This window comes from Chlamydotis macqueenii, chromosome 2 (assembly GCF_036417535.1).
Source record: "Chlamydotis macqueenii isolate bChlMac1 chromosome 2, bChlMac1.mat, whole genome shotgun sequence".
Taxonomy (NCBI): Eukaryota; Metazoa; Chordata; class Aves; order Otidiformes; family Otididae; genus Chlamydotis; species Chlamydotis macqueenii.
Window position 1 is genome coordinate 98,691,450 of NC_141557.1, and position 25,659 is coordinate 98,717,108.

Sequence of the window (25,659 nt, forward strand, 5' to 3'; positions counted from 1 at the left end):
GTTTGCAAATTATTGGAGAAGATGGAACGGAAAAGAGGAACAGGGAAAGCCATCTGCCAAGGACTGTAGTACAGCTTACTAGCAGATCTGCTAGAGCTCTGGTTTCCTTATCCTATCTGGGAGCCATGTAGCATTTCATGGGGTCTTGGTCAACTCTTCCCTGCAACCCTGCCACTCTCACTCATGTTTTGTACTTAAAAAAAAAAAAAAAAGACCTGAGTCTTCAGGTCTTTTTAAATTATTATTATTTTATTAACAAAACAACCCTCTTTCCATCATGCCTTTGGGCAGCTCATACAGTTTACTAGTGCCTGGTTATGTAAGCACCAGAAACTTTTTGGTAGTTCACAAAACAAGATTTCCCTTTGTAGTATTACATTTTGTATCATAGCTGAACATGACATTTTTGGCGATGTAGAGGAAAATAAGTTGGAAATGTATCTTTGCTGCTCTCTTCTTTGTTATATTATTTTTCTGCCCAGTTTCACTGTCATTCTTCTGTTTCATGCTTGATAAAGTTATTTGTGAAGTTGTTTTCTGAAATTCTTCAGCTCCGAGGAAAGGCAGGTGGAGGCTCAGTGTGGCGCTGCAGCTGGATAGAATATTTTTGGCCTTCTACTTACGTCACATAGCTAAAACAAAAAAAAGCCGATACCAAAAAATCCTAATGGTGTAGGCCATCATCTCTTTAAACACTGAACAATTTATCTGGACAATGTTACTCTTATACACTGTAGAGAATTGGTACTTTGAGACAAAGCTGCTGTGTGTCCCTGTAGGTGCTTTGTATTTATGTCTGTCAACAAAGTATGACTACACAGTGAATGATTGGTTGCATTTAGAATTCTTAAATATAACTTTGTTTTATTAAAACAGATTATCTGTCACAGCTTGTCCACTATACCTTCACAAAGTCAGTGTTTTGACATTCTCCAGACTGGCATCTGTAAATATCTGGTAAGTACCATTTTGTCTTGTAGGTTAACTTCCTTGTAATACATTTTGTAACGGTCTCATTAACCCTCAAATGCATTTATTGCATATATTTCATGTATAATTTCAGCATTTGCAGAAGTTTTCAACAAGATTAGCGAGTTTTAAAAAATATTTATTAACTGTTGGTATCCGGGCTTACAGGGATTTTTTTTGCTCTGATTTGTGAATAGTTCAGCTCGTTTTCAAGCCAGGACAGCCATAAATGAAAGGTTTCTTGGTTTGGTTTGGTTTTCAAAGGAGCAACTAGCAGCTTTGAGTTTCACAGTCTGTCGTCTTCTGAGCTGTCCTGTTCCCTGAGCAGAGGGTGGGGATGGCAAAGCCAGAGCTGGGTAACAGAATTGTAAGGGACAGAATTTGCAGTTACCTGGGACACTGCCTGCCAAGAGGGAGGACCCGTCTCTCCTCCTGTGGAGATGGTTCTGAGATCTAACAAGTATCCGCAGCTCCCTGTATGAAGCCCTACTGAAAAATTACTAGTCCAAAGCTTCCATAGGGAGTGGCTTAACTAAAACAGTACTCTGGATTTCTGGGGGTGGGTGTTGACTTAAATCACAACTTTTAAATCAGCTTACACGTTCTCCCACACTGTCCTTTTGAGAGCAAACACTTAAGTGGATTTTCGTAGTTGATTCGACTGCTGCCCAGGATCTCTAACTGGATGATGACACCTAACAGGGAAGATAGGCACTGTGTAGGCAGCATCCTTTATGGGAATTTATTTGCGCAGTCTCGTCTACTGGATTTGTATAAACTGAAATGTCTGTCTTCACATCATCTTCCAGACTGGCTGACTGGCACACTTCATCAGCAGTGTTGGCTAATTTGATCTTCAGGATGCTTCTTCATACGCAGACATCTGTCTAGCTCGCTGTCATTATTTCCTATTTGTGATTGGTCAGGAACATCATTATTGGTTTTTATTATTTACTGCCTCAGTGTCCTGGAGCATTCAGAAGGGTCTTGTTGACAGTTGCAGTCCATCTTCTGTTACACAGAAATGCCATCCTTCTACCTCTGCAACTGCCTGGTGCAGGGTCAGCCTGGGACAGAGATCTGCACTCCTGGCCTTGAAATCCACCTAGCGTCTCATACTGGAAATATTTAAAAGTTTGAACTCATCATTTTATCTTTTACCTCTCATGAGTAATCATACCCATAGAATACATTCTACATTTCTGTTGGTTCATTGATCTTTTTCTAAACATTTCTAAAAGAAACAGCTGACCAGTGAACCAACTGCCTCTGTCAGCTTAAAACAATATACTTGCAGGTGAGCAAATTAGGCTACTCTAAAGCTCCTTAAATTAGTTTTTTAATAAGATAAATGCTGTCACATTAGCAATGCATGATTTTTTTTTTACAGCTTTACAAGTCAAAAATCTGTGATAGTTAGTCTTTAACACTTCAAAATTTAAACTGCTTTCTAATTAACTGCCTCTACCTGAAATTTTTTTTTTTCCTAATTTATTTATGATGCCTATAAAATCCTTGCTCAAGATGACGTTCTCGTTTTAACAGCAGAAAAGTATCACCCCAGTGTGGGCCCACCTATGTTTCATTAGCTTTAGCTTAACTCAGCTCACAATGCTCTCAGTCCTCTCAAGTCTTTTGGATTTCTGCGGAGACTCAGCCAGATGATGATCCAGTCGAAGCTTTTCTTTCTGGAGAGTAAATCCGAGTTTCCTTCTGCCTCAGTGACTGCTCACTGCCCTTTCAGGACACGGAAGGGCTGCTCTGTCCCATGATACATGCTTAAAAAGAAAGACCTGTTCTGTCCAAAGGATTCTGTTTGTGCCTGTACCGTCTTTCAGAGCAAGGCTCAAAGCAGTTGGGTTTTTTTTTAAATATGTTTGAGATGAGTGTTTATTTACAGGGCGTGGAATGAAGATGCTGTTTTAACCTTCTGTTGGTATGGGGGGAAATTTCTTAGGAAGATAGGGATTTGAAAAAATGCATGTAGAACTTGAACGGAAACAGAGTAATACAAGTCATGCTATGAGAGAGACTCATTCAGCAGTAGATGTGCTTATATACTAACAAAAAAAACTTGCGTATTAAGCGATGAACTTGAGGTTTTTTTGTTTTAATACAGGTTGGATTGGTTGTAATACCCGATAGCACAGCTGGATCTGTTCTATGTGCCATAAATAAGCTCTTGGATCAAGCTTGCATCCTAAGTGAAAACCTGCACAAGTTCTTAGCCTCTTGTTGTTACAGCCTTCTGTACTTTCTGCTAACTTTAGACAAAGAGGATGCAGAACATGTACAGAAAAGGTAATGCTGCTTTTCTTACCATGTTAATTGCCTCTGCCTTTGTACCCACAAGTATTTAGAGATGTAAAATGCAAGGATACCCCGCCTTCGCATTCCCCCAATTTATTTTGCTGTCTTTTGCTTACTTCAAAACAGTACTTGGATTTAAGAAAAACAGCTGCAAAGTTAGCTGGAATTATTTAAAACAATAACTGAAGAAGGTTTTATCTCAAATTGTTCTAGTTAGATGTCAGAACCATCCTGACTTTAGAAAGGTGGATATTTATACCTTAATCTTTAGCTTTAGCCTTTAGTTTTATTAGATATGTTGAAAAGCAACATGCAAAGGATTTGGCTTTATAAGCTTCTACTCTTAACTGACTTGATATTTCAGCTTTAACAAAACTTCTCAGGTGTCATTTTATACACTGCAAATCCATTTGATTTAAAAAAAAACCACACCCAATAGCTACAGATACCAGATTTAAATAAGTTTGTTTACCTGTATAACAGAAATGTCTTTAAAGGGCTTAAACTTCAGATTTTTCCTCTAACTATTCCATACAGAGGGAAGTTGTTCAAAAGCTTACTTAAAAATTAAGATGTGTCTTTAAAACCAGAGTCCTCCTTTACTTATTGTATTTAATGACTTGCCTATCACAAAAAGCTGATTCCATTGTTTGATTTCTTAAGAGTCTTAAATAAAGATTAAGTTGTACCTGAACAATGACTGAAGGAAAAACCTCTGCCCAGCTGCATCAAGCAGAAATTACACTGTGTAAGAGCTTCAGCAATGTTTGTAGCTCCAGGGCAGGACGTTGATTTTTTTTATTTATTTTTATTTTTTTCCCCAGTGCTGTACATAATTTTAGAATATTTTCAAGTTCAGCATTTTCTGGTACAAATTTTCTGCTTTGGCACTAATTATGGTGAAGGTAATTGACATGGTTGAATTAATGGAGGCATGTTTCCTTGTATAGCTATGAGGCTAGTTCACAGAAGCACACTTGAAATACGTGTCCTCGGTCATTTCAGTTTTTGTTCTCTTGTCCTCTCAGGGATATGCTGTGGGGATCATGTATTTCTGCGTTAGCACTCCTGCCGCGATTACTGAGACTGATGCTGCAAAGTCTGCAAGTGAGCAGGATCTGTCGGGAAGAACTGCCCGTTGTTGCTCAGTTGCTCCGCTTACTCATGCAACATGGTCAGCTCAGGAGCCATATGATCACAAATGAATTTCTGGTGCAACAGATTATCAAGGACATCATGGTACGAAACTCCTTGTTTTCTCCCACAGGTTACAAGGGTATACGGGGTTGAAAAATTAATGCAAACAGGAAGAGCAGATGCTTAGCGAAACACAAGTTATGATTGTCTTCTGTTTGTCTTGGAAGTCCAGGCTGTGTAGCAGGCTGCTAGTTGTCTGAGCTCCTGTGGTCATTGCAGAGATGAGACAGTTCTGAGGTTTAGCTTGCACCCAGTCAGCAGCCCTGGGCAACAGTTGGTTTCCTAACAAAATGCACTGGAAGCGGATTACCTACGCAGCCTGTCTGAGGGAGAGCTGTCCCAAAATAAGAAAATAGTCTTTTCTGTTTATTGGAGCAAGGGTATATAGGTGTACAAAGATGTTATTAAATCAGACAAGCTCCCTTAAATATGTACGATGCAAAATACATTCACTTTCAAATATGGCAAAACCCAGCACTTCTACTCACCCATCTGTGTTCCAGTGGTTTTGAGGCTATTACAGTTGCCTCTCTCTCCAGAAAAAAAAATCTGAAACTGCCTTCGCACAAAACTCTAATAGTTTTGAGTGCAGGGTCTGTATGTGCCACAGGTAACCTCAGTAGTGGCGAAAGCAGCTGTAGGAGAGTACGGTGCAAGTTCTCTAACAAGAGAATGAGCCGGTTGGTTTCCTTTGGTGTTGAAAATGCCTCAGGCAGTTTTTGTGATGTTGCACTGCGGGTGGGTGCATTTGTTGTTGTTGGGTTTTTTAACCACTTACGAATGCTAAGGAGAGTGAATTACTGGACCGTGGGCTATGCTGGTCTGCTGGTAACAGTTCTCCTGAACACTGAGGTACTGAGCTCTCCTGCTTTAGTAGAAGCATGCTCATTTGCATTTTAATTGACTATAAATTGCAGGATTGGAAAGTAGGCAAGCAACTATAATTAAGAGTAAGGAAATCACATCTGGTGTACTTCACACACTTCATCATGTAACACCCGCTTGGCGTACCAAGTAGTAACACTGTTCTTTCAGCTTTAACAGACCTACCCCGTTGAAATGTATGACTGGGAAGAATAATGTCACTGTGTGCAGGTGAACAGGGCCATTTCGTACCTTCAGCAGCGCACCTGATTGACTGTAAAAACAAAGGGAAACTTTGCAAGTGCTTTGGTGAAACTGAGTTTTACCTTTTTCCCTCTTCTTTCTAGACACTGAAGAGTGGTGAAGTTCAAGAGCAGTGGCTAACAGACCTCCATTACTGTTTCAACATCTACCTTGCCTCTCATCCCCAGGGACCCGGCCCTGTAAACGCGGTGTATTAAAGAGGTCGAACTGCATTTATTGTAAAGCATTTACTTCTATTTTGAATGGAAGATGTTGGAACAAAGCTTGTCAATTTTTTTGTAAGTGAAACAGAATAAAAATTTTACAAAGAACTGCACACCTCTCTTGTCTTTCTTTTCAAGCAAGTAGACATGACTGGAAGATGTTTTAGCGGATGCAGTGACCATCATGAGGGGTGTTAAGAAAATCCAGGCTCCTTGAAGCTTGAGTGCTTGCAGAGAAACAGACTTAATATTGATTCCAATCATCTATTTTGAAGCATCATATTAATTAAAAAAAATATAACTGTGTAATACCAGCTAGAAGAAAAAATAGAAAACAATAGACTTTGAAACTAGAGTAACATTTTTTATTTTTGCTGAGTTTATACTTTTAAATACTTTGTGCAAGGTAAATACTGTACAGTGGCAGGTCCAAAGCTATTGGAAGAAGTTTTCTTCTAAAGTAGGTCCCATCTTTTCTTGCTTTCTGTCGCAACTCTTTTTGTGCATGTATAAAAATAGTTATTAATATGGAAAAAAATTGTGATAATCTCAAAGAGTAGAAAACACACCCCTAACAATTTCCATAGGCTGTGAGAAGCTATTTACTGAGTGGTTTCTGTCAACCTCTCTACTTTTCCTTCCAAATCCATAGCTTACTAAGAAACAATGGCTGCTTTAGTGCAGAAGTTGACATGAAGGCTGTTCTTCTGTTCCTGTTTAGATTTTGAAATACATTTAATAAATTTGAGGTGAAGTCAAACAGCAGTCTTTCAGAACTGTTAAATCTTTAGCACGGTTTCCCTCTCCATTGAAACTGCATTTGATGAACACATCTATAATTCTTGTTTTTGACAACGGAAAACTTCAGGAGCCCCTGCAACTCTATGTTAATGCTGGGCTTAGTGCTTCATTTTCTGTTTCCAAATGCAAATCAGATTTCATCCTGTCAGTAAATAAATTAACAGTTGCATTTAAAACCTGATTTGTACACAAAATAAAATGAGTCCAACTCCTTAGAATTCTGCTTGGCCTGTAGTGCTGAGATAATACAAAATGGAAATGTGTTCAAGTCTAATATGTTGTAGATGATTTGTACATCATGAAGGATAACAGTTATACCGGAATGTGCTTGTTAAATTCCAAACATTCAGTTTTGCTTAGTGCTTGACTCTTGTATTTTTTGATTTTGCAGCAGTGGTTGGTCTCATGTTGTATGAAAATTGCTTTGATTTTCCCATGTTCTCCAGCAAGTTAACACACTGCAGGTTGTTTACTGTAAAAGAACAAAATGGTTTTGATGAGTAACTGGGTTTTGAGGTATCATAAACAATGAATCTACCAGCAAAAGAAGGTGCCTTTTTCCTGACAGCTCAGTGCTGATTATCTGTAAATTGAGTCTGGTTTCAGTGGCACCTGGTACAGCTTACACAGAATGCTACTGCGGATGTTTAACGCTGCCCATAATAATGGAGCTTAACCTGAGCTTTACCCTCAAAAATGAATTAAGGTTTCCAGGCTGACAGTTCAGTCACTAACACAATGCTCTTGGCTGAGTTTGCTGAACAGCAGCAAGAGATTTTGTTGAGCAATACTCAACAATTTCTAGAAGGCAGGGGAAACGAGTGCAGAGCTGAAGCGAGTACTCTCTGAATTACTAGAAAGCAAAAATGAATGTCAGCTGACCATTCCCTTCAGTTTTGAGTCCAGCTGAAAGAATGCACTGATTCAATGTTTTTATTTACTGTAATGGGCTACAAATAATCTGTGTGCTTTTCCTTTCCCAGTTTTGTGGAGAGTGGATGCAAACATTTCAGTACTTTATCCCATTCCAGCCAGGGTCATCCCAAGTGCAAATCTGAACATTTCATTGAGGGGGAGAACCCGGCACTCTTAAGGACGTCTTTCTAATGCCAAGAGCTGCAAAACTTCCTCCTTTACAACTCTGTAAACACACTTCAGTGTCTACAGTGAAAGAAAACCCGGCTTCTCTGTCTGGCCTGCTGCAGAAAGCTTCTTTAAGTGCAATTTACCGAATTGACAAAAGGCATCTATTTAACTAAAAAAATATATTTTAAAAGGACCGGCTTTCAGGTTCCAAATTGTTTTAATTGTAACAATTGTAAAGGCCCTATTTTTCCAGAATATTTTTGAGGCACCTACCCAATGTCTGTATGTCCCCTCACACGCTCCTTTTCCACCTGTCGCCCTCTGCCCCCCTTACTTATTTGTACGTTTCCTTTCAATGCCTTCTGCGTCCCTGCTCCCAAGTGTCTGGGCTGCTTATGCCAATAGGTTAACCGGGTTTGGTGTCAGTCTCCCGTTACAGATTTGTCACTGGGTGCTCTTCCCACTGCCTATACGAACATTAAAACTAGGGCTGACAGTCAGTCTTCACCTTCCCAGATGTACCTTCTGCAAGAGAAGAATCAACCTGAACGGTCCATTCGGACCTACTCCAGGCACCGACGTCAGAAAGAGAGTAGCTGGCATTAGCCACTGACAGCTCTGAACTTTTCCAACAAACGTAATGTTGTCATGCACAAAGGCAGGCAGATGAAAAACATGTTATTGTCTTTAAGTGAGGGCTAAAGTTCCCTGAGCTCCTATTAGGTGAATAAAAGTAGGTAGTGTTCTAAAGGAACTGGGCAGAGTTCCTATCGCTATCCTATTCGTCACCAAGTTATGAAGGCAAAGGACACTCAAGCCTGGAAAGAAAGCCTTTTTATTTCAGGAGACAGGGAGACCTGTTGTCCTGAAAAGTTAATCGAAAAGGAGCATTACTTGCTAAAGCTCTTTTAAATTCTAGATTCACGTCTGCATGAAGAGGTGGGAATCAAACACCTGTCTGGTCATGCTTCTTAATTAAAATAGTTTTCAAACAGTGGATGAAAAAAGCCTCTGTCTCTTAGCGAGGCAGAAAATCACCCATAATTCTAACAGACTCAAGGATAGGGCTCCTGTCAGATTTCCTTTTGCCGCCAGAGTTTTGTTAAACTATTTTTGCCTCCCTTTGCAAATTATCTGAGCTACTCTCCCTGAAGCATTTGCTTTGTTGCTATCTGGCTATGGCCTGCCTCTGCGCTACATGTGATACAGCCACGAAGACCAAACGGCCAGTGAGCCGCTAAATCTCCACATGGTGACACGCTAACAGTACTACAGCTCCCATCCCCAACTAAGTGCATAATACACTTGGAAAAAGTCCTTAAAATGGCACTTTTAGTAAAGAAGGAGTAGGAGAGATGGCAATGTAGTCTAACTTGACTTTTAAGCTAGCTGTCAATTAATGCCACATGCATGACACTTCCAGCCTTTAAGGACCTTGCTAATACCTTTAAAATCTGTTTTCTGATGCCATTCCCTATTATGTGGTGTAGCCCCATGTGTTTGCCTGCACAGTTTGTGACAGTCCTGATCATGCCAACCCTACTGTCCCCATACCAGGTCCACACATAAAATTTCAGTTATAAACAGAAGTAAGGCTTTCCCTAGGAAGACCTGGTAATGCCTGAGTTAAGCAGAAAATCAATGCATGATTTTGTTAGAGCCTTAAACTTACTGCAAGTAAAATTCTATGAAATAATTGAGGCTCTGGGCACAGCGCAGGAATCCCATTATGCCATTTCAGAAGAAAGGGCAGAGGCCAGATGAGTAACTTTTTAGATTCTCAAGTTTTCATCTCTGCACTAAACCATGTACTTCTAACAAATGCGTGTAAATTCTTGGCAACATGCAGCAACCTGCTCTCTTTACTTCTATAGGACTAGTAAATATTTGTGCTGCTAAACAAAAGTATGACTATCTGTAAGCAACTTTAACAACAGGTGAATATTATTTGGCTTATCACTCACTGTACAAGTCCACTACATTAAGGTCTTTCCTATTAACAGCCCAATGAAAATAGATTTTCATATAAATAATTCAACATAAGGATAAAAGTGCAGTGCTCGGATAAGTCCACAAGTAGTGAAAGAAAGCGTGCAGTCACAACAGTGTGGTAGTAGTAATGTGTTTCGATATGAGATCCCAGTTCTTAAGCAGATTTTTTTTTTTTGCTTTTCTAAGATGAAACCAATCTCACATCAAAGTATTCTTAAAATCTGTGTGTCCTACCTGAGACCAGCTGCACATCAGAAAGTTTCAGCTTAGAAGGAGGTCTTGTTGGCTGATACACTTTGCCTTCTTGAGAACGTCCTTTAACAAACAATATGAACAGCTCGGTGTTTATTCACATAAAGATGTGGTTATGTACAGCTATAAACTATTTTAAGTAGGCTACAGCATTACTTTATCCTAAAAATTATTCTCATTAATGATGAGGAAGCTCATAAGACAATCTAGATGACAACTGCAATTGAACTTTAACTAAAGTTCAAATACATCTTGCAGTTGCTATAAAAAAGAAGGAAAATAAAATTATTAATTAGCTTTAGCTATTTATTTATTTTATCCTTTTTAGCTATCTAAACTACAGAGCCATGACAGAAGTGACTTACCACCTGCTAAAGTACCTACAGTTAGCACATTCTTACTCCATCAGTGCTCCACACTGTGAAGGAACTCAAGGTTTAAAAGCAATGCCTTCCCTCTACCCTTCCTTCAAGAGGCATTCCTCTGCACCGTGCCCATTCAGGCACAGCGCAAAGCAGTGCAGTGTTACCATGAAAGATGATCTTGCTCTTCCAGTAAAGACCAGCTGTCTTCAAACAGGAACATTATTAACATGGAACAACACCATATTCTTCAAACAGAAGTATTTTAAAAACAATACAATACAAAACAAAACAATGCTTAAAAAAATTAAACCGTGGTCCAGCTAGCTACTGTGCATCAATGCAGCCAGCTATCCCCAGTTTAACTGCTCTGTTCTCTTTCCACATCAATATATGTGAGCAGCTCTGGCAACAGAATTATTTGGTTGCCCAAGACCCATACTGGAGTAATGCTACGTGGTGATTCAAAGAGTTTTAACAGCAGCCTTTTTAAATCACAGAGCTTTTGGGGTTTTTTTTCAACCTGAAACAGAAATACAATTGCCCAGAACTCCTGAGATTCAGACTAATTTTTTATAAATAGTTGAAATCCCTAACAAATAGGTAAGAAATGTATAGAAGAATACACTCTGTTATAAAAATAAAAGTGCAGCTATTTAAAACAAACATAGTAAAGACAAAATTACCATATATCTGCTTAAGGATGGACTGCTTGCTGGTTTTTACAGCTGAGCTGGTTTTGTTTATAGATTTCAGATTTTTACATGAAGGAACTGATTTCAGAGGGCTATGGTTCAGCTGTTTCTTCCAAGCAACCTGAATGAAGAAGGCAGCTGTCTCTTGTCTCCATTTGTCTTCATCTTCTTTGCACTGCCGCTTAGCACTGAGAAGCTGAAACAACTCCTGTCTTAGCTGGTAACTAGAGAGCAGAAAAGAGAAGAGCACTTGTTTTAGGTGACCTGTTTTAACTTCAGTGCTTTCCACGCATCAGTTCACATGGTGGCTTACATGAGTAACTTTGAAAACAGAACTCCCACTGATGTGCTAAGTCATTTGGATGAGAAATGTTTGCTCAGAAGAAAAAAGCAGGAGCTGGGTTCAATTCTTTCATTATTTCACACAGTCAATAAAGATATGGCATTACAGGTATAAAATGTTACAGTATTGCAACATCAGCTTATCAACTGCTTTATAACATACAGAAAATCTGGAGGAGACAAAAACCTGTAAATATTTATGATCTAACAGTATAATCAATATTGCTTTCTCATTTTCACTACATTCACAGCTTAGTAACGCCCTTTTTTCTTGTGTGCCTTACCACTTTGTATTCTCAGTCAGTCAGTGCAAGAGATGAGCCAAATCTGCCTCTCAGGGGTTCCACTGCACACTTCCTCTACAGCAAACAGGGCTGCTTTCCGTCCCTTCCCTGAGGATGCTCCCCTCACCTTGGTTTCGGCAATCTGTTCTTACTTTTTTCCACTCCCCTTCAAAGGCTCCCCCTCTCCCGACCCAACCTTGCCACAGATGCTCTGATCTGACACGCAGTCCCAGCCCTGCTCAAAGCAGCAACAGTGGATTATCTGTCCTTCTTCCCACTTCAGTGGCTAATGGCACCAGCAACAAGTTGTTGTTTACTTTTTTTTTTCCTTGAATCAGATATAAGTATTCAATCAGATATCGGCATTTCACACTGACAAGTCAATTAACTGGCCTAGCAATTAACTCTGAATCTTCCCAGTACAAATGTGTCGCAAATGAGCGCTGAGTAACACTTGTAAAATATTAATTATAAGTCTTTGGTAATGGGCGAGGACACATTGACCATCATCTGCTCTGGCATTCAAAAAGGCTTCTACTGGATGTGCCCCAGTAAAGAGAATGAGGAAGGAGGGAGAAAAAGGTGATTTTGTTCTGTTTCTCCACCTGCAACAAGTTCTAAATTAAAATAAAAGATAACACCGCTAAATATAAATTGTTTAAAGATATGTCATAAGCCAATGAACTATGTAATTCAAACAAAACAGAGCCATATACAGAAAATGAGCACATAAAAGCACAACAGAATGCCAAAAGGGGATGATCTGCTCAGTTACAGCCCCAATAATTTTAAACTTTCCATCAGGTTAGTAAACTACCTCTGTGAAATTTGCTGGGTGGGACAAATATATTTAATCCTAATATAGTGGAGCTTCAGAATTTAGGCACGTACTCTCACACAGCTCATTCAAGTACGTAACAAAGGTGGGGAGCAACTCCATGTTACCAATAAATGTCCACAGTGCCTACAAGCTGCAAAGCCCCATATGAATTCAGAACGGGAGCATTATTAAGAGACAGAACAAAAAAAAAAAATCTAGTTTTGTGAAATAACACGTCACTTCAAACTTTTCAGTGGGGTAAGAGAGGAAGAGAAAGTGAAGGGGGTGGGGGCAACAATTACAATGACTTGCTAACATAGCTTGAGCTAGGGATGGGTTACGTGAATACCGCTGCAGGAAAAACAATTAGGGAACTGTTTTATACTTGAGCAGAAAATAATAGGAAGCTATTCTCTTGGAATTCGGTAATTACTGCCAGAAGCCTTTGCTGATACGCGAAATGACCCATTCACAGGCACTCCACCTTTGCACCCAGCTATAATTTCACGTTTGTACGAAACTTCTGGTAGTTTTTAGCAACAAGAAAACAACTGCGAGGCTGCGCCACTGAGAAGATGTAGGCAGTTATCTTTAGAGCGTGTGCACATTTTTTACATTCAGTTATCCTGTAACAGATCATTCTGGTTCTCGCGAGAAGAAAAGAAGATTGAGACTGAGTTCGGTGCTCTGTGAATCTGATGTGGTGCCTTAACAAAATACCCAATGTTTAGTCAACAAAGCTACTGCATATAAAAGAAAAGTGGAATATATGTGCAGAGTGACAAAGCTGGCAAATGGTATTCAGAATAATTGTTACAGAAGCTCTAATCTTAAAAACCACTGCTGGTCAAAGTATGCGTAGCACAATAACATATTAAAAATTATGGTTTGACTCTAGCAGGAGAGCAACAGCGACAGCAAGAAACTTATTTCCAGTTTCTGTGGACTCACTGCAGACCCTAGAGAACAGCACAGGCCTCTGTCCCTCACGAGAGAGCGAGCCAGACACGGAACCTGTAAGCCTCAACGAGCAGGATAAGCAATTAACCTTTGGCAAACCACACACCTTAGAATACACTTTTGAGGACTACATTTATAAAGTTTGTGGACGGTGGGAATTGAAACATTTTCCCAAGAAAGGCAAGTTTCATATACTTAGGTCGTAAATAGCAAACAGAGAGCAAAGATGACAGAAGTACAGAAATAGGTGATACTGTACAGAAAAGTTAGAATTTTCACCAAAAAAAGGGGCTCAAAAAAAGAATTAAAAATACTATGTTCCAAAATTTTAACTTTCACTGAAATAGAAATGTACTCACAAAAGCCAGTGTAACTTTTATATCCCAAAAACAGTGAAGAGATAACCTGGAATATTACTGGACTGTAAATCCAACCGCATGCGTGGAAATATTTAGACTGATCAGTAAAAGAGCTGGAGCAAACAGAAGTATTTGCTGAGCCAACACAAATGTTTAAATGGCCACATTTCAGTTTAGGAACAAACGGACAGCCGGCTCGGACCATGGGGTGTCTGGTCTGGTGTCTCCTCCCTAGTAATGAGCAGCGTCAGCTCTTTCTGAGACAGGGCTTCTTCGGACTTCATAAATTAACTGGGAAAAGCAACGGGAGAAATACTGGTTCTCAAAATTCCAAAACAAGCAGCTAGTACTACTTGTCTCTTAGCTCCCTGGTGTTTCATACAGTAGGGAACACAGGTAACATTCCAGCTTGCAAAATAAGAAACAGGTGATTTTTTTAAGCCTGGAAGCACCACTGAAGGCAGGCAGCACAACCTTATGCCTCTTTTTTTAGCTTTTCAGTGCTACGTGGTACTTGGTGAAAAGCTCTTTTCTTGTCAAAACAGCAGGCTTGTACAGTAAGTGTCAATTCAGAACTGTCCTCTCTTAACTTTTGGTCCCGGCCTTGCTTAGTGCGGCCTAAAGGATGTTTCAGGAGTGGCTGAACAGCCCAGGCTGGCTGCCTCCTGCGGCTGGATGCCGTGACAAAGAGAGCAGAGCCTGCTGCTCCAGCTGCCGAGCGCTCCCCTCTGCTCCGTGCTGTGGCAGAGCAGGTTGGATGCAGACGCTGCCCTGCACTGGGAACACGGTGGGTACGCAGCTCTTGGCATAGTCGTAGGGAGAAACAGCCCGTGGGAATTTGTCTGTGAGGGAACCAAAGCTTCCAGCACGACCCAGAAGAAGGGAGGTCTACCAGTGACTCCGCATTTACTCTGCAGGCAGTTGGGCATTAAGATCCGATTCTGCTCTTGCAGGAAACTTGCAGGTTTCCCAGGGACGAGTATAAAGGCCACTACTACCCTCTATATGCTCCCAGACTTCCACCAGCTGCTCTCTCTGATACAGTTTGGTTGGTGGAACAATTCTTGCATCACTCCTGAACTATACCATAGGGTGTGAGAATCAAGTTCTCAAAGGAACTTCTTTGTTTTTTTCCTTTAATTTAATACTATTAGAAATATAAGAAATATTAGAACATATATGAAACTGCTAAGATAGCGAGAGATCTGGAAAGATCAGTTATTAGTAACAATCAGCAATTTATAGTTTTCTGCATCCACACAAAAACTGAAGAAAATTTCAGTAAAAAACAGGAAATGAGAATTTTACATATTATATGCTTCACCTACAGCTGCCATACTCTTGCTGTCAATTTTGGTAAGAAATTAAATATTAAAGAAGCGCATATATCAAGAATGACTGTATTTCTGAGGTGGAAACTCATGCATTCATGAAAGCAGGATGCCATGGAAAGCAAACACTGGGACATCTCGCTCTCTCCTGTCTGCTGCTTCTGCAGAGCAGCCATTCCTGCTGAATCGAGTTATTCCAGTTAGCTTCAAATTTTGGCAATGAACTCCACCCGAGCTTCCAAATCTCTTCTGGTTTGGTTAACCAATGAAAAGTCAGGTCAGGATACAATTTCAGGTGTGTCAGGAAATGGTGGTGAACGATCTGGTTACAAAAATCTTTTAAGGAAAAACCCTATATCCCTACATGTGCAAGTTTGCTAATGAACACGACAGCAGTGAACTCTAGGCTTAGGCAAATCTTGATCAGCCCTCTCTGAAGACATATCAGTGCTTGAAATAGAATTTTACTAACTTCTCTAATTATCAGAAGTCATCACTTACTTTGCACTTTTTATGAAGTTACTAATGTAATTCTAGGTGACTGCAACTCACTTCCATTGTTTGGTGAAAGATTATTAAATTCCTGGTTTAGCACTTGTAATGTTGTAAGTAAAAAGACCAAATAAAGTGCATTGCTAACAAGCCTAATTTAATTTACACCTAATTGTATCTCACTCTTCTCTAGCTACTGAAACAGTAGTCTTACCTTCTCCATGTCCTCTGTATGACTGTAGCAGCATAGTTCTTCTTCCGAAACAGCTCTTTTCTTTTTCTTTCTTTTTCTATTATCTGCATTCGAATCTCTAAAGGGATCAGTTCAATATTTGTACTTTGCCATGTGACAGAACATAATTGATCATCTGCATTCCGGGATCCAATTACACACGTTTTTTCCGAGTTCAAACTGTCATCGGGAGCAGAACATGATGCTGGGTTTCTTGGCACAGTTCTGGTAGGCTCTGCCTCAGCAGGCAATAAAGGGGAGGTCTTTTCTGCTAATTTGTTATCTCCCCCTTTGTTAGTTTGTTCTACAGCATGCATGCTGCCATTTCTGCTGTTTACAAATACTGTTTTGGCACTTCCCGGTCTACTAGAGCCAGCTGGTGAACATCGCTCATCATTTACCTCTTTATTTCTGGATTTCTGCTGATGCCTTTTGGCTTTGGAAGCAGCTTCACACTGCTTTGAGTTTCTCGCAATTCCACCGGTACAACTGACGTTGCAGAAGAACACAGCCGTTCCTTCACAATGGTCCCTGTTGCCAGATGAAGACTGACTCTGATCTCTTAATTTTTCCCCAGCGCTAGCAGTCCTACAAGCAGAAGCATGCCTCCTGCTCCTCCGAGCACAAGTACCCGTTGCCTCGATGGTGCGCTCCTTGTGCTTTTCTCCATCCAGTTCTGTAGTAGCTGCAACCTGATGTTTCACTTCAACTTTCGTTCCCTCTTTTGCTTTGCCACAATGGAAATGAATACAACTTGACTTGCTCTTGATGTGTTTCCTCAATGAATCTTTAGACAGAGAAATGGAAACCAACATTCAGTTTCTGATCCAGCAAAGCATAGTTTATGTCTCTAATTTTTTTGCTCAGTTACCTTTGAGGCACACTAGGATTTACTTAAATGAAAAAATTCTATAAGCTGAAAGAATCAGAAGAGGACATGATTGGCTGTAGCAGTACAATCCCAAACTTCTTCATTTGCTTACTATTCTATAAGTATTTTTGAGTTAGATGTCTAAAAAAGTCACAAGGGGAAACTATTTCTTCACCTACCTGAAAATACTGGTTTTCTTCAAAGAAACAAGCTCACCCCATGGTGCAGGAATGCAGCCCCATGAACACATCTGTTTCTTCCAGTGAAGACACAATAACAGACCTTCCCTGTTTCAAGCTTATGTGCTAAATTTCTGCATCCTGGCACGTGATGGCAGACAGAGTAACCCACTGACCCAGGAAACCCAGAGCGCTTGGCTTCTCAGTACATTCCTTGACATCCTAAATGAAAACATGAAGTCCTTCTCATTTTTCCCTTGCTGCAAGATTTCTTTTCCAAGCCGAGGGTGGGAAAAGAAATCCTATGTGATAACTGCTTCTAAACACTCTTGTGAGCATGACTCAGAAGCCAGACTGGAGTGCAAAACTGAAGATCTCCACCTACCATCCATCTTCTGTTTTGTTAGGAAACTAACAGGGGAATGAGAAAACAGAGCAAACAGGATGAAACGTAGCAAACAGACAGGGTGTTAATAGGTAGGTAAGAGGGGAAAAAGAAAAAAGATATCTTTGATATAATGAAGTCACAGAAAATCTTCCAGATTGTCCAAAACCTGGTAAAACCATGCTACATTTTTCACCACTGTAACACTTTTACTGGATACTCCCTTGACTGGATAACAGAATATGGCAAATTAACAGATTATACAGAAGAAACTCAGGATTTTCATAAATTATGTCTCCAACAGAGAAGATTTATCACGGTGACAAATCAGTATGGGCTGAGATGTTACTCTACCTTATATATGACTGTCATATGAGTAATTAGCCCTGTACGGTCTGTAACAGGAGAAAAAAGTCTATTACTTTAATATATTTTAATGTATTAATAATTTAATTAATTCACTTGTATCTATTATTTTAATCTCCTACAAAGAAGAAGGAAATTCCCTCTCTCTTACACCAGGGGAACAGACAATTTTAAAAATGTGCCTTTTGAAGCCAGTATTTCTGTGGGCATAACCCCACTTTTAACGAAACCAAGTACAAAATTGCCAGTGCCATCAATAAAAACGGTATAGACTTGACAGTCAATTCAAACATATAAAATTTCCCGCACCGTCAGAATGCTATTTTGATCTCCCAACCTGTCATTCTGAACTCACCAAAACTCGCTACCTGGTTTGTTCGTACCGCATGGAGGACGCATTTACGGTAACACATTCCAGTTGTTAAAGTAGAATGTGAAAAACTTGCCAAACTGAACAACTAGATAACTGGGGAATGGAAAAACACATCATTTAAGTATTCTAGATCATCTTTAGAGTTTAAAATAAACTTTCTTAGATAGGAAGACCAAGCAATAACAAGTACAGAGCACAAAAAAAAGAACTTTTCTGTTGCTACTATAATTAAGGCAAATGAGATAACGTACATAAGAAAGAGGATTTCTGAGTGGAGAAGAGATCAGAAGAAACCAAAGAATCCCATAGATAATGTCAAATATTTTTAATCTCATTTTCTTCAAACAGTGCAAGCAATGGAACAACTCCCAGCAACCTGCTCTCACATATTTTAGGTATTTTTAGAGACACTGCAGGTATGGGTATTTTTGACTACTTAAGATGATGGAACACACAGAGTAAAATCATCTGTATCTAACTGTATCCTATATGAATGGCTTAAATAATGAAAAAACAAGAAATTATAGAAAAACAGGTCCTATATATAAAACACACCGAAGACATGGACAAAAATGATAATCAGGACAACCAAAAAAAGATTACAAACCTTGCCTGATTTTATGACCTTCACTCTGAGGCTCTGCTGACAGGCAGCTCTCCTTTGGTGTCCCTTTGTTGTGAGAAGCTTTAGGTGAACCTCTACTGTTTCTCCCTGGTGAAGTTTGCGAAGCATTGAGGGACAGAGGTCTCTTACTCTGTATATCAGTTGGTTTGCTAGGTAACTGTGAGATGCTGGTAGTCTTCTCCCGATTTGCAGGACTCTGCTGTACTCGAAACCTATTTTGTTCCACGTTCTGCACCCCTTTCTGCAGCTTGGCTTCTTTTCTCTTACTTTCCTCTTCACGTTTCCTGTAATTACAGTGAATACCGTAAGAATTCCAGAGACAAAATCTTGGGAGCATATATCTAACTTGAACACATTCCTCTCTAGAAACCTGACACTGCCACAATAAAACCTTGACTATAATATCAGCTTTTTTTGTGTGTGTGTGAGAAAGGGACAGCTATTGCATTGAAGTGTCTCAGCTTGATCCAAAATAACAACTGACTTGCAGCTACAGTCCAATGAACATCGAGTCCTTATAAGCCAGCTGCCTATTCAGTCTGCAGTTCATTTTAGAACACTCTCCTATTTAAAACAGTGAAACTTGGGGTTTTTATAAATATAGAAAAATGAAAAGCAGGATTTGGAAATATGTCAGAAGAGAAGAAACATTATACTAATAATAGTGTTTTGAGTTATTAATGAACAATGCTTTAATATAAGCAGTAATGCAATGCACTGTATTTGAAAATCAGAAAACCTGAAGACATAATGTCTTTGAAAATAATTTTTCATACCTACCTGTGTCATACTTAATAAAGACATTATAAAGCAACTTCCAACTAGTTACAGATACTAACTTGCTGCTATATATTTATCATTGGTGGATAATTGCAGAATTTATTTTATGTGAATGGATTACACATTATACAAATGATAAATATTGAAAATATGAGATGTGAATTAAAAACTTGGGTGCACATAGTATGCCATTACTATTATGACATTTGGGTTTGGAAAATGAAAGAAGTCATTCATCTCTTAAACAGTGGAGATTTTGGACAAGGTTAGGAAAGGCGCATCTGCTGAATAAAGTTTTGCAGCCTATTTTGAACTACAGTGGGATGTCATTAACCTTTAGCTTTTAAATTATTTTTCCTACAAAGCAGAATAAACCAAATAGCACATAGCAAACATTACATATCTACCTACCATTGAATTTGTTTTTATAAATTAAGCACTGGTTGTGAGATGAAGTGACACTTCTCCTCTTGGAACAGACAGGTGGTAAATGTCGTACCATGTAGCTGCCTGATATTTTAACTCCCTTCCAATGCTACAACGTAGTTTGCAGACTGTTGACACATTAGCTTACAGCACAGCAGGTGACAGGTTAGTTATGCAGCATGCCATCCTCAGTTCCTGCGAGTCCTATCAATGCCAGTCTGTGTCACTTCAGTGCGAGCTGCCAGGGAGAAGCCTTAACTTTATCTGTCAGTGCTATTTTATCAAGTATGCTCTGCAGAAGCAGCTGATTGAACTTTGTACCTGAAAAGCTGCTAATTGATCTAAAAAATACACTCTGGGCAGCCTGAGGTTCAGTAGTCCCTCTGGCATGGTAAAAAGTGGCTAGTTTCAAATAATATCGGTATTCCACAAATAGACTATGTGGGGATGTCTGTCTGGAGTACAGTATGGATTTCACTGCCATTACTCCGCTGTTTGAGCTGATAAATCAGATCTTACTATTCACAGAATAGTCATTTTCCTTTCTTCACAAGAATCAAGCAGTCTATTACCAGTATCCTCCATTCAGGGCATTAGAAAAAGTGTGAGAGAGGTTGTGTGATACGCAGTCAAGGCCAAGTGGCCTGCACTCTTTGGATGAGCAGATCAACTCAAAACATTAACTTCAGCAACGTACCAATTGTAAAGTTACTGAAATGACACAAGACTAGAAGTTGAAAAGAAGGGGATTTTTTTCTAAAAGGTCTTGTTTGTGTGCTAATTTTTCAGCTGAAACTGATGAAATAATAAATGGAAGGGATCTCAAAAGTCCCTATTCATGGACCATCATCCTAATTGTCACAGTAGAGCTTAATTGATTAACAGACTCCCTTTGTGGTTTGCTTTCTTTAGTTAGAAATACAGTTTGTTTTACAATGAAGGATATTTCCAGAATTAAAATTTCCAAGTTTTACTGTTGTCTGAGTTGAGAGACTAGGTTACACGAACAAGTAAAGTAAGTAGACAAGTTCCTAACTTAAGGGCTCTCAGTCATTCTGAGGAGGTTCGGGCAACTCAGCAGTATCCAGATTTTGGCTCTAAAGTTAGAAAACTACTCTGTGATAACAGAGCTGGCATGCCAAAATTTTCCACTTTAATTGCAACAGAATTTTGTCCTGAATGGTCATAAATTTATATTTCATTAAAAAAAGTGAGAGAACAGAAACTGAGCCTTTAGCAGCTGGAATGGAACAGTTTCAGCCTTAAGCATTTGTCAAGACACAGAGATGCTTTGAATTTTTGGTCCTGCTAAAATGAAACCAACCTTTTCTATTCCATTAAGAACACTTTGCTTTTTGATCTACTCTATGGAGGACATTTTATATTTAGAACATGTCCATGTGCCTGGAGAGCAATTTTTTCAGTTATTCTTGCAAAAAAAAAAAAGAGTTACTTAAAAAAATCACAACTGAAAATAGATCACCAGGTACACTCCTACTGCTGCTGAAGCTTTGTCTGGACCAAGGGGAGTTATATTTCATGTTGCATAAATGGCAGTCTCTGGCTATACAATCTAGCATGATGTTTGTTTTTGAAAGCATGCCACTGTTGAATCACAACACGTTCAGCTTAGGATCTACTACAACCTTTTAACAGATAGTCCTTAACAAAAATGCTAAAAAGACAGTTAATTTCCATCCAGTATTCCTATGTTGATTGGCCTTGTCAAATGTGTGATGCCATGCATTTGTCCTTATCTAACCATCTATTCTTTCCTCAGGCTTTTGTCCTATGAATTAACACCATTCTGATTTCTGCTTTAGTCTTCAATGTGCTTACAAGTCTTATGCGCCTTGGTCCCAACTGGAAATTTAACATTTTACTTCTTAAATGAAAATACTGCATAGTATCAGATTCAGAATGGATTTATGTGGAATTCTTATCAATATACACTTCCACTTTAAAGTTGAACCATTTAACTACTCTTTGCATATGTTCTTCCAAGCAGTTTTCACCCATCTAATCGCAGTTTAATTCAAGCTACATTGTCCCACTTTGCTAATGAGAATGGCACATGAGAAAACTTCAGGCAAGTCTGAATGACAGCAACTGTTTGTCCATGGCCACAAAATTTGCTATTCTTGTCATAACAGAAAATTGAGTTGGTTTGATATAGTCTTCTCTTAGCAAATTCAGAACTGAATGTTTCCAGGGATGGGGCATCCACCACCTCTCTGGGTATCCTGTTCCAGTGTTCCACCACCCTCACTGTAAAAATTTTTTTCCTAACATCTAATCTGAATCTACCTGCCTCTATTTCAAAACCATTACCCCTCATCTTATCGCAACAGGCCTTGCTGAAGAGTTTCTCCCTGTCTTTCCTGCAGCCCCCCTTTAGGTATTGGAAGGCCGCTATACTTCTTTGTTATGTTCCAGACACATTTGGCTTTTCTGACGCCATCCCTACCTGCCCAAGCAATGTTTTTACACTCTTCCTTTGCAGCCTGTCCCTGCTTCCCTGTCCTGTAGACTGCCTTTCTGCACTTGAGCTCTGTCATGGCTTCCCTGCTTACTCAAACTGGTCTCCTGATCTGTCTCTTTGCTCAGTGACAGTGTGCATGTTGTTTTGGCTTGCATCGATCTTCATTTTCTAAATGACCATTTATTTGATATAGGTGTGTTCAACATGGGACAATATGTTTGTACAGAAATATTTCACAGGCATTGAATCAGAGAATAATACAGGTATGAGACGTTGATTGACTTTTTGTTAAGAAAAAAAAAGAAAAAGAACAGAGTAATTAAAAACATGCAGACTTAGGAATGATTTATATTAGTGAGACTCTCTAAAATAACATATCACAAAGCAAGTTTTAAATACATACACCGTAATAGTTTGGGAGGGGGGGTTCAATCTAGGAGTTCACCATCATTCTGGATTTTCACATAATGTCTACTTTTATCTGGAGAGCAGATTTTTAAACATCAGTAGAGATTTTTGGGTTTTGTACATAGCAACACCCTGGCCAGTTTTAGCTATGGAATACACAGATGAATATGCAGAATGATGACAACATAACGTCCCTTCCAGTTTATTACAGAACATAAAGTCCCATTAAATAAAATTTGTTACGTGACAACTTGATTTGCCTGCATATTCCAGTTGTATTTTAATTCTGTTTTTACGGTATTTGGTACACAGACTTTGTTTCTATTGTTTTCAAACAAATCAACAACAGCTTAGTAAGTTTCAGAAAGTACATTAGAAACTCACAAAGAAAAACAATTACAAAAACATCCCCAAATTTCCATGAGGCAATCCTTTTTCATTTAATCTTCTAGATGGAGTATCAGAGATTCTTCTAAAAATTACTGTCATCACAAAGAATAAAATTACCTCATTTGGTAAAGTCAGTTGAAACCACACAGCAAGAAGCAGAGTTCTCCAAGTTAAAAAGAAATACATAAGCTAATTGGGATATTTTCAAAGGCAGCTTCTCCATGCATGAGTTTGACTTCTACTGACTTCAACAGAAAAGGCAAATAGTAGGAGAACTGCAAGTTACAAATTTAGGACCTAAAGATGTCAGCAAGAGATTAGTTCTCTGGTATTTCTAGCTTTGGTTCTTACAGGTATTAACTGGTATAGTAGTAGCATTCAAACCCAATGAAGGTCAGACTGGCCAGTTACGCAGAACATCAAACTACTGAATTTGAAATAGCACAGAGTGCAGCTGACTTTGTCTATGACACATGGATGCAACAAAAATACCTCTAGGTGCAATAATTACATTGTGTCTTTATTCATATGACCCCTCTTTACAGAAATACTACTACAAAATCATGCAGAAATCTTTACAGAATGTTATGGTTTTCCATTCCAGAATCAGATTTCTTCAAGAGAAACAAAGTGCTAATTTGTTTTCTTCATATTATGGATCTTAAGGATAAACCCCAAGCATGTAAAGTATTTTGATGATCATTTATGTACTTTCGGATTTTAGGATTTCATCACTTTGCTAACATTACCTAATTTAAATAGGGTAGAAACTCAGCAAGACCCTACACATCTTACAAATAACTATTTTAATTGCATATGTTAGTTATCCATAATCTAATATAATGATTTAATGGTAACTCTCTAATTCAAGAGCAGAAAATATAAATGCAGAGAATGATACTGCCAAGGCAGAAGTTGCAAATAAAATCCAGGAGTTCAGTTTGCTAGAAAAGCACAACCTCCCCTGTGAAACAGTAAGTTAAGCCTTATTAAAACAGGCTTCTCCTGCTTTTTTCCCTTCATCTGCTTATTAATTTATTCCCAAAATTGACATCAAAGTATTGATAGGTCAATAATTATTTCCATTACCTTAGAATGACAAACATTTTCCAAGCCTTTTTATCATCATACAGAGTATCAGGTAAAGATTCATTGATGCTAACATGCTAGTTTCTCAGCTTTTGGTACTTTGCCTTATTCTTGTGTATTATATAAAGCTTTTTATTTAATTTGGGATTATCTAGAAAATAATTTCCATTTATAGGTGTATGAAAAAAACCCACTATATGCTTCCTACAGTTTAATGAATTTTACTAAGAGGAACAATAAATAATGATGAGTAACAGATAAAATCATACACTGATACACACAAACTTATGACAAAAGTCTATTTGCTGGAGTAGATTTCAGGTCTCAGACTTACTTGGCAGCAGCATCTTTTCTCAGCTGTTCATGTTTCATTAAAAGATTCTTCCTCTCTTGAAAAGCCTTTCTAACTTTGTATCCTTTGTAGACAGCCTGAATTTTGAAAGCAGCAATGTCCTGTATAGCAGCTATAGACAGAGCCCCATGTTCTAACATGAACTGAATCACTTCATGGTGTTCACCAAGCAAGGCATAATCAAGTGGAGTATATCTAAAAAACAAAACAACACAAAACAACACAACAATTATCATTGAACTAGAATTCTAACCAAAATGTGCATTTACTTCATCCTCGTGTCATAAGGCAACTTCTAGAATGAAGACAGATTAAACACTGTTTTCAGTAGCCCACTTTACTAATTTTTTAATATTATTTTCCTGTCTTACTCATTCTACACTCCATGACTATGTTTAAGGCTTATTTTAGTCTCCTAGCATAAAGGGGAGGGCGGGCAGACTATATGATCAAAATCCTTCAAAGCCCTACCCATAGTATCAACTGCTTATGCAAGCAATCCTAAAAAGGTGTTTTCAAGGATCTCATATAGAAATATAACCTAAATAAAAGGCAAGTTAAAACATTTTTCATGTTGTTTCCATATGAATTTAAGTTCTAGAGATTTACTGTCAAATCTGACTTTGGCTCTGTAACAATGACTGAGGACAGTATGACTGACCAAGCTTCAGGATTACACCTGCATCAAGGGATAATACTATTTTTTAAAGCACTAGGAAGACTTAAGTCTGTTTTCAAATGGACATAGGTGCTAAAAACATTAAATAGCTTTGTTTTTTAACGGAGTCAAAGATGCCTAAGCCCTTTTAAAACAAATTCCCAAGTTTCTCATTGTCAACAGAGGAGCAAAATTTACATACCTCCCTCACCAACACTGAAACATTAGGCAAAGACATTTAGTGACTGAAAATTATCAGTCACAAACCATAATCAAAACCATATAATACAAGACTATCAAATAGCAAGTGTCAATGCATGTGATTGTGAAAATTAGGGCTGCTCTTGACGGTAACTTGCCAGGACGCAATGCTGGTAAGCAAAGAAAAACAGACAGAAAGCACAATTGGACTTGCCATGCAGCAATGATTTGATGGAAGGATTAACAGTATCTGAACTGA

General features: G+C 38.7%; 2 protein-coding genes across 7 annotated transcripts in view; one reads left to right on the forward strand and one right to left on the reverse strand.

Annotated features, from left to right (window-relative positions):
* TEX10 (testis expressed 10) overlaps positions 1–5,920 on the forward strand; it is a 52,939-nt gene extending 47,019 nt beyond the window's left edge. For 2 of the 3 annotated variants that reach the window (XM_086740503.1, XM_086740504.1), the window contains 4 exons: positions 877–957; positions 3,089–3,270; positions 4,308–4,518; positions 5,688–5,920. In XM_086740503.1, coding sequence (XP_086596629.1) covers positions 877–957; positions 3,089–3,270; positions 4,308–4,518; positions 5,688–5,801 — 588 coding nt within the window. In that variant the 3' untranslated portion in view covers positions 5,802–5,920. The remainder of the gene's footprint in view (positions 1–876; positions 958–3,088; positions 3,271–4,307; positions 4,519–5,687) is intronic. The other variant, XM_086740505.1, reaches the window with a different exon arrangement.
* Positions 5,921–6,156: 236 nt separating this feature from the next.
* INVS (inversin) overlaps positions 6,157–25,659 on the reverse strand; it is a 93,519-nt gene continuing 74,016 nt past the window's right edge. For all 4 annotated transcript variants that reach the window (XM_086740507.1, XM_086740506.1, XM_086740508.1 and 1 more), the window contains 6 exons: positions 24,524–24,736; positions 18,597–18,898; positions 15,798–16,602; positions 10,987–11,219; positions 9,921–10,001; positions 6,157–7,080 (listed from right to left, as the gene is read on the reverse strand). In XM_086740507.1, the coding sequence (XP_086596633.1) occupies positions 6,965–7,080; positions 9,921–10,001; positions 10,987–11,219; positions 15,798–16,602; positions 18,597–18,898; positions 24,524–24,736 (1,750 nt within the window). In that variant the 3' untranslated portion in view covers positions 6,157–6,964. The remainder of the gene's footprint in view (positions 7,081–9,920; positions 10,002–10,986; positions 11,220–15,797; positions 16,603–18,596; positions 18,899–24,523; positions 24,737–25,659) is intronic.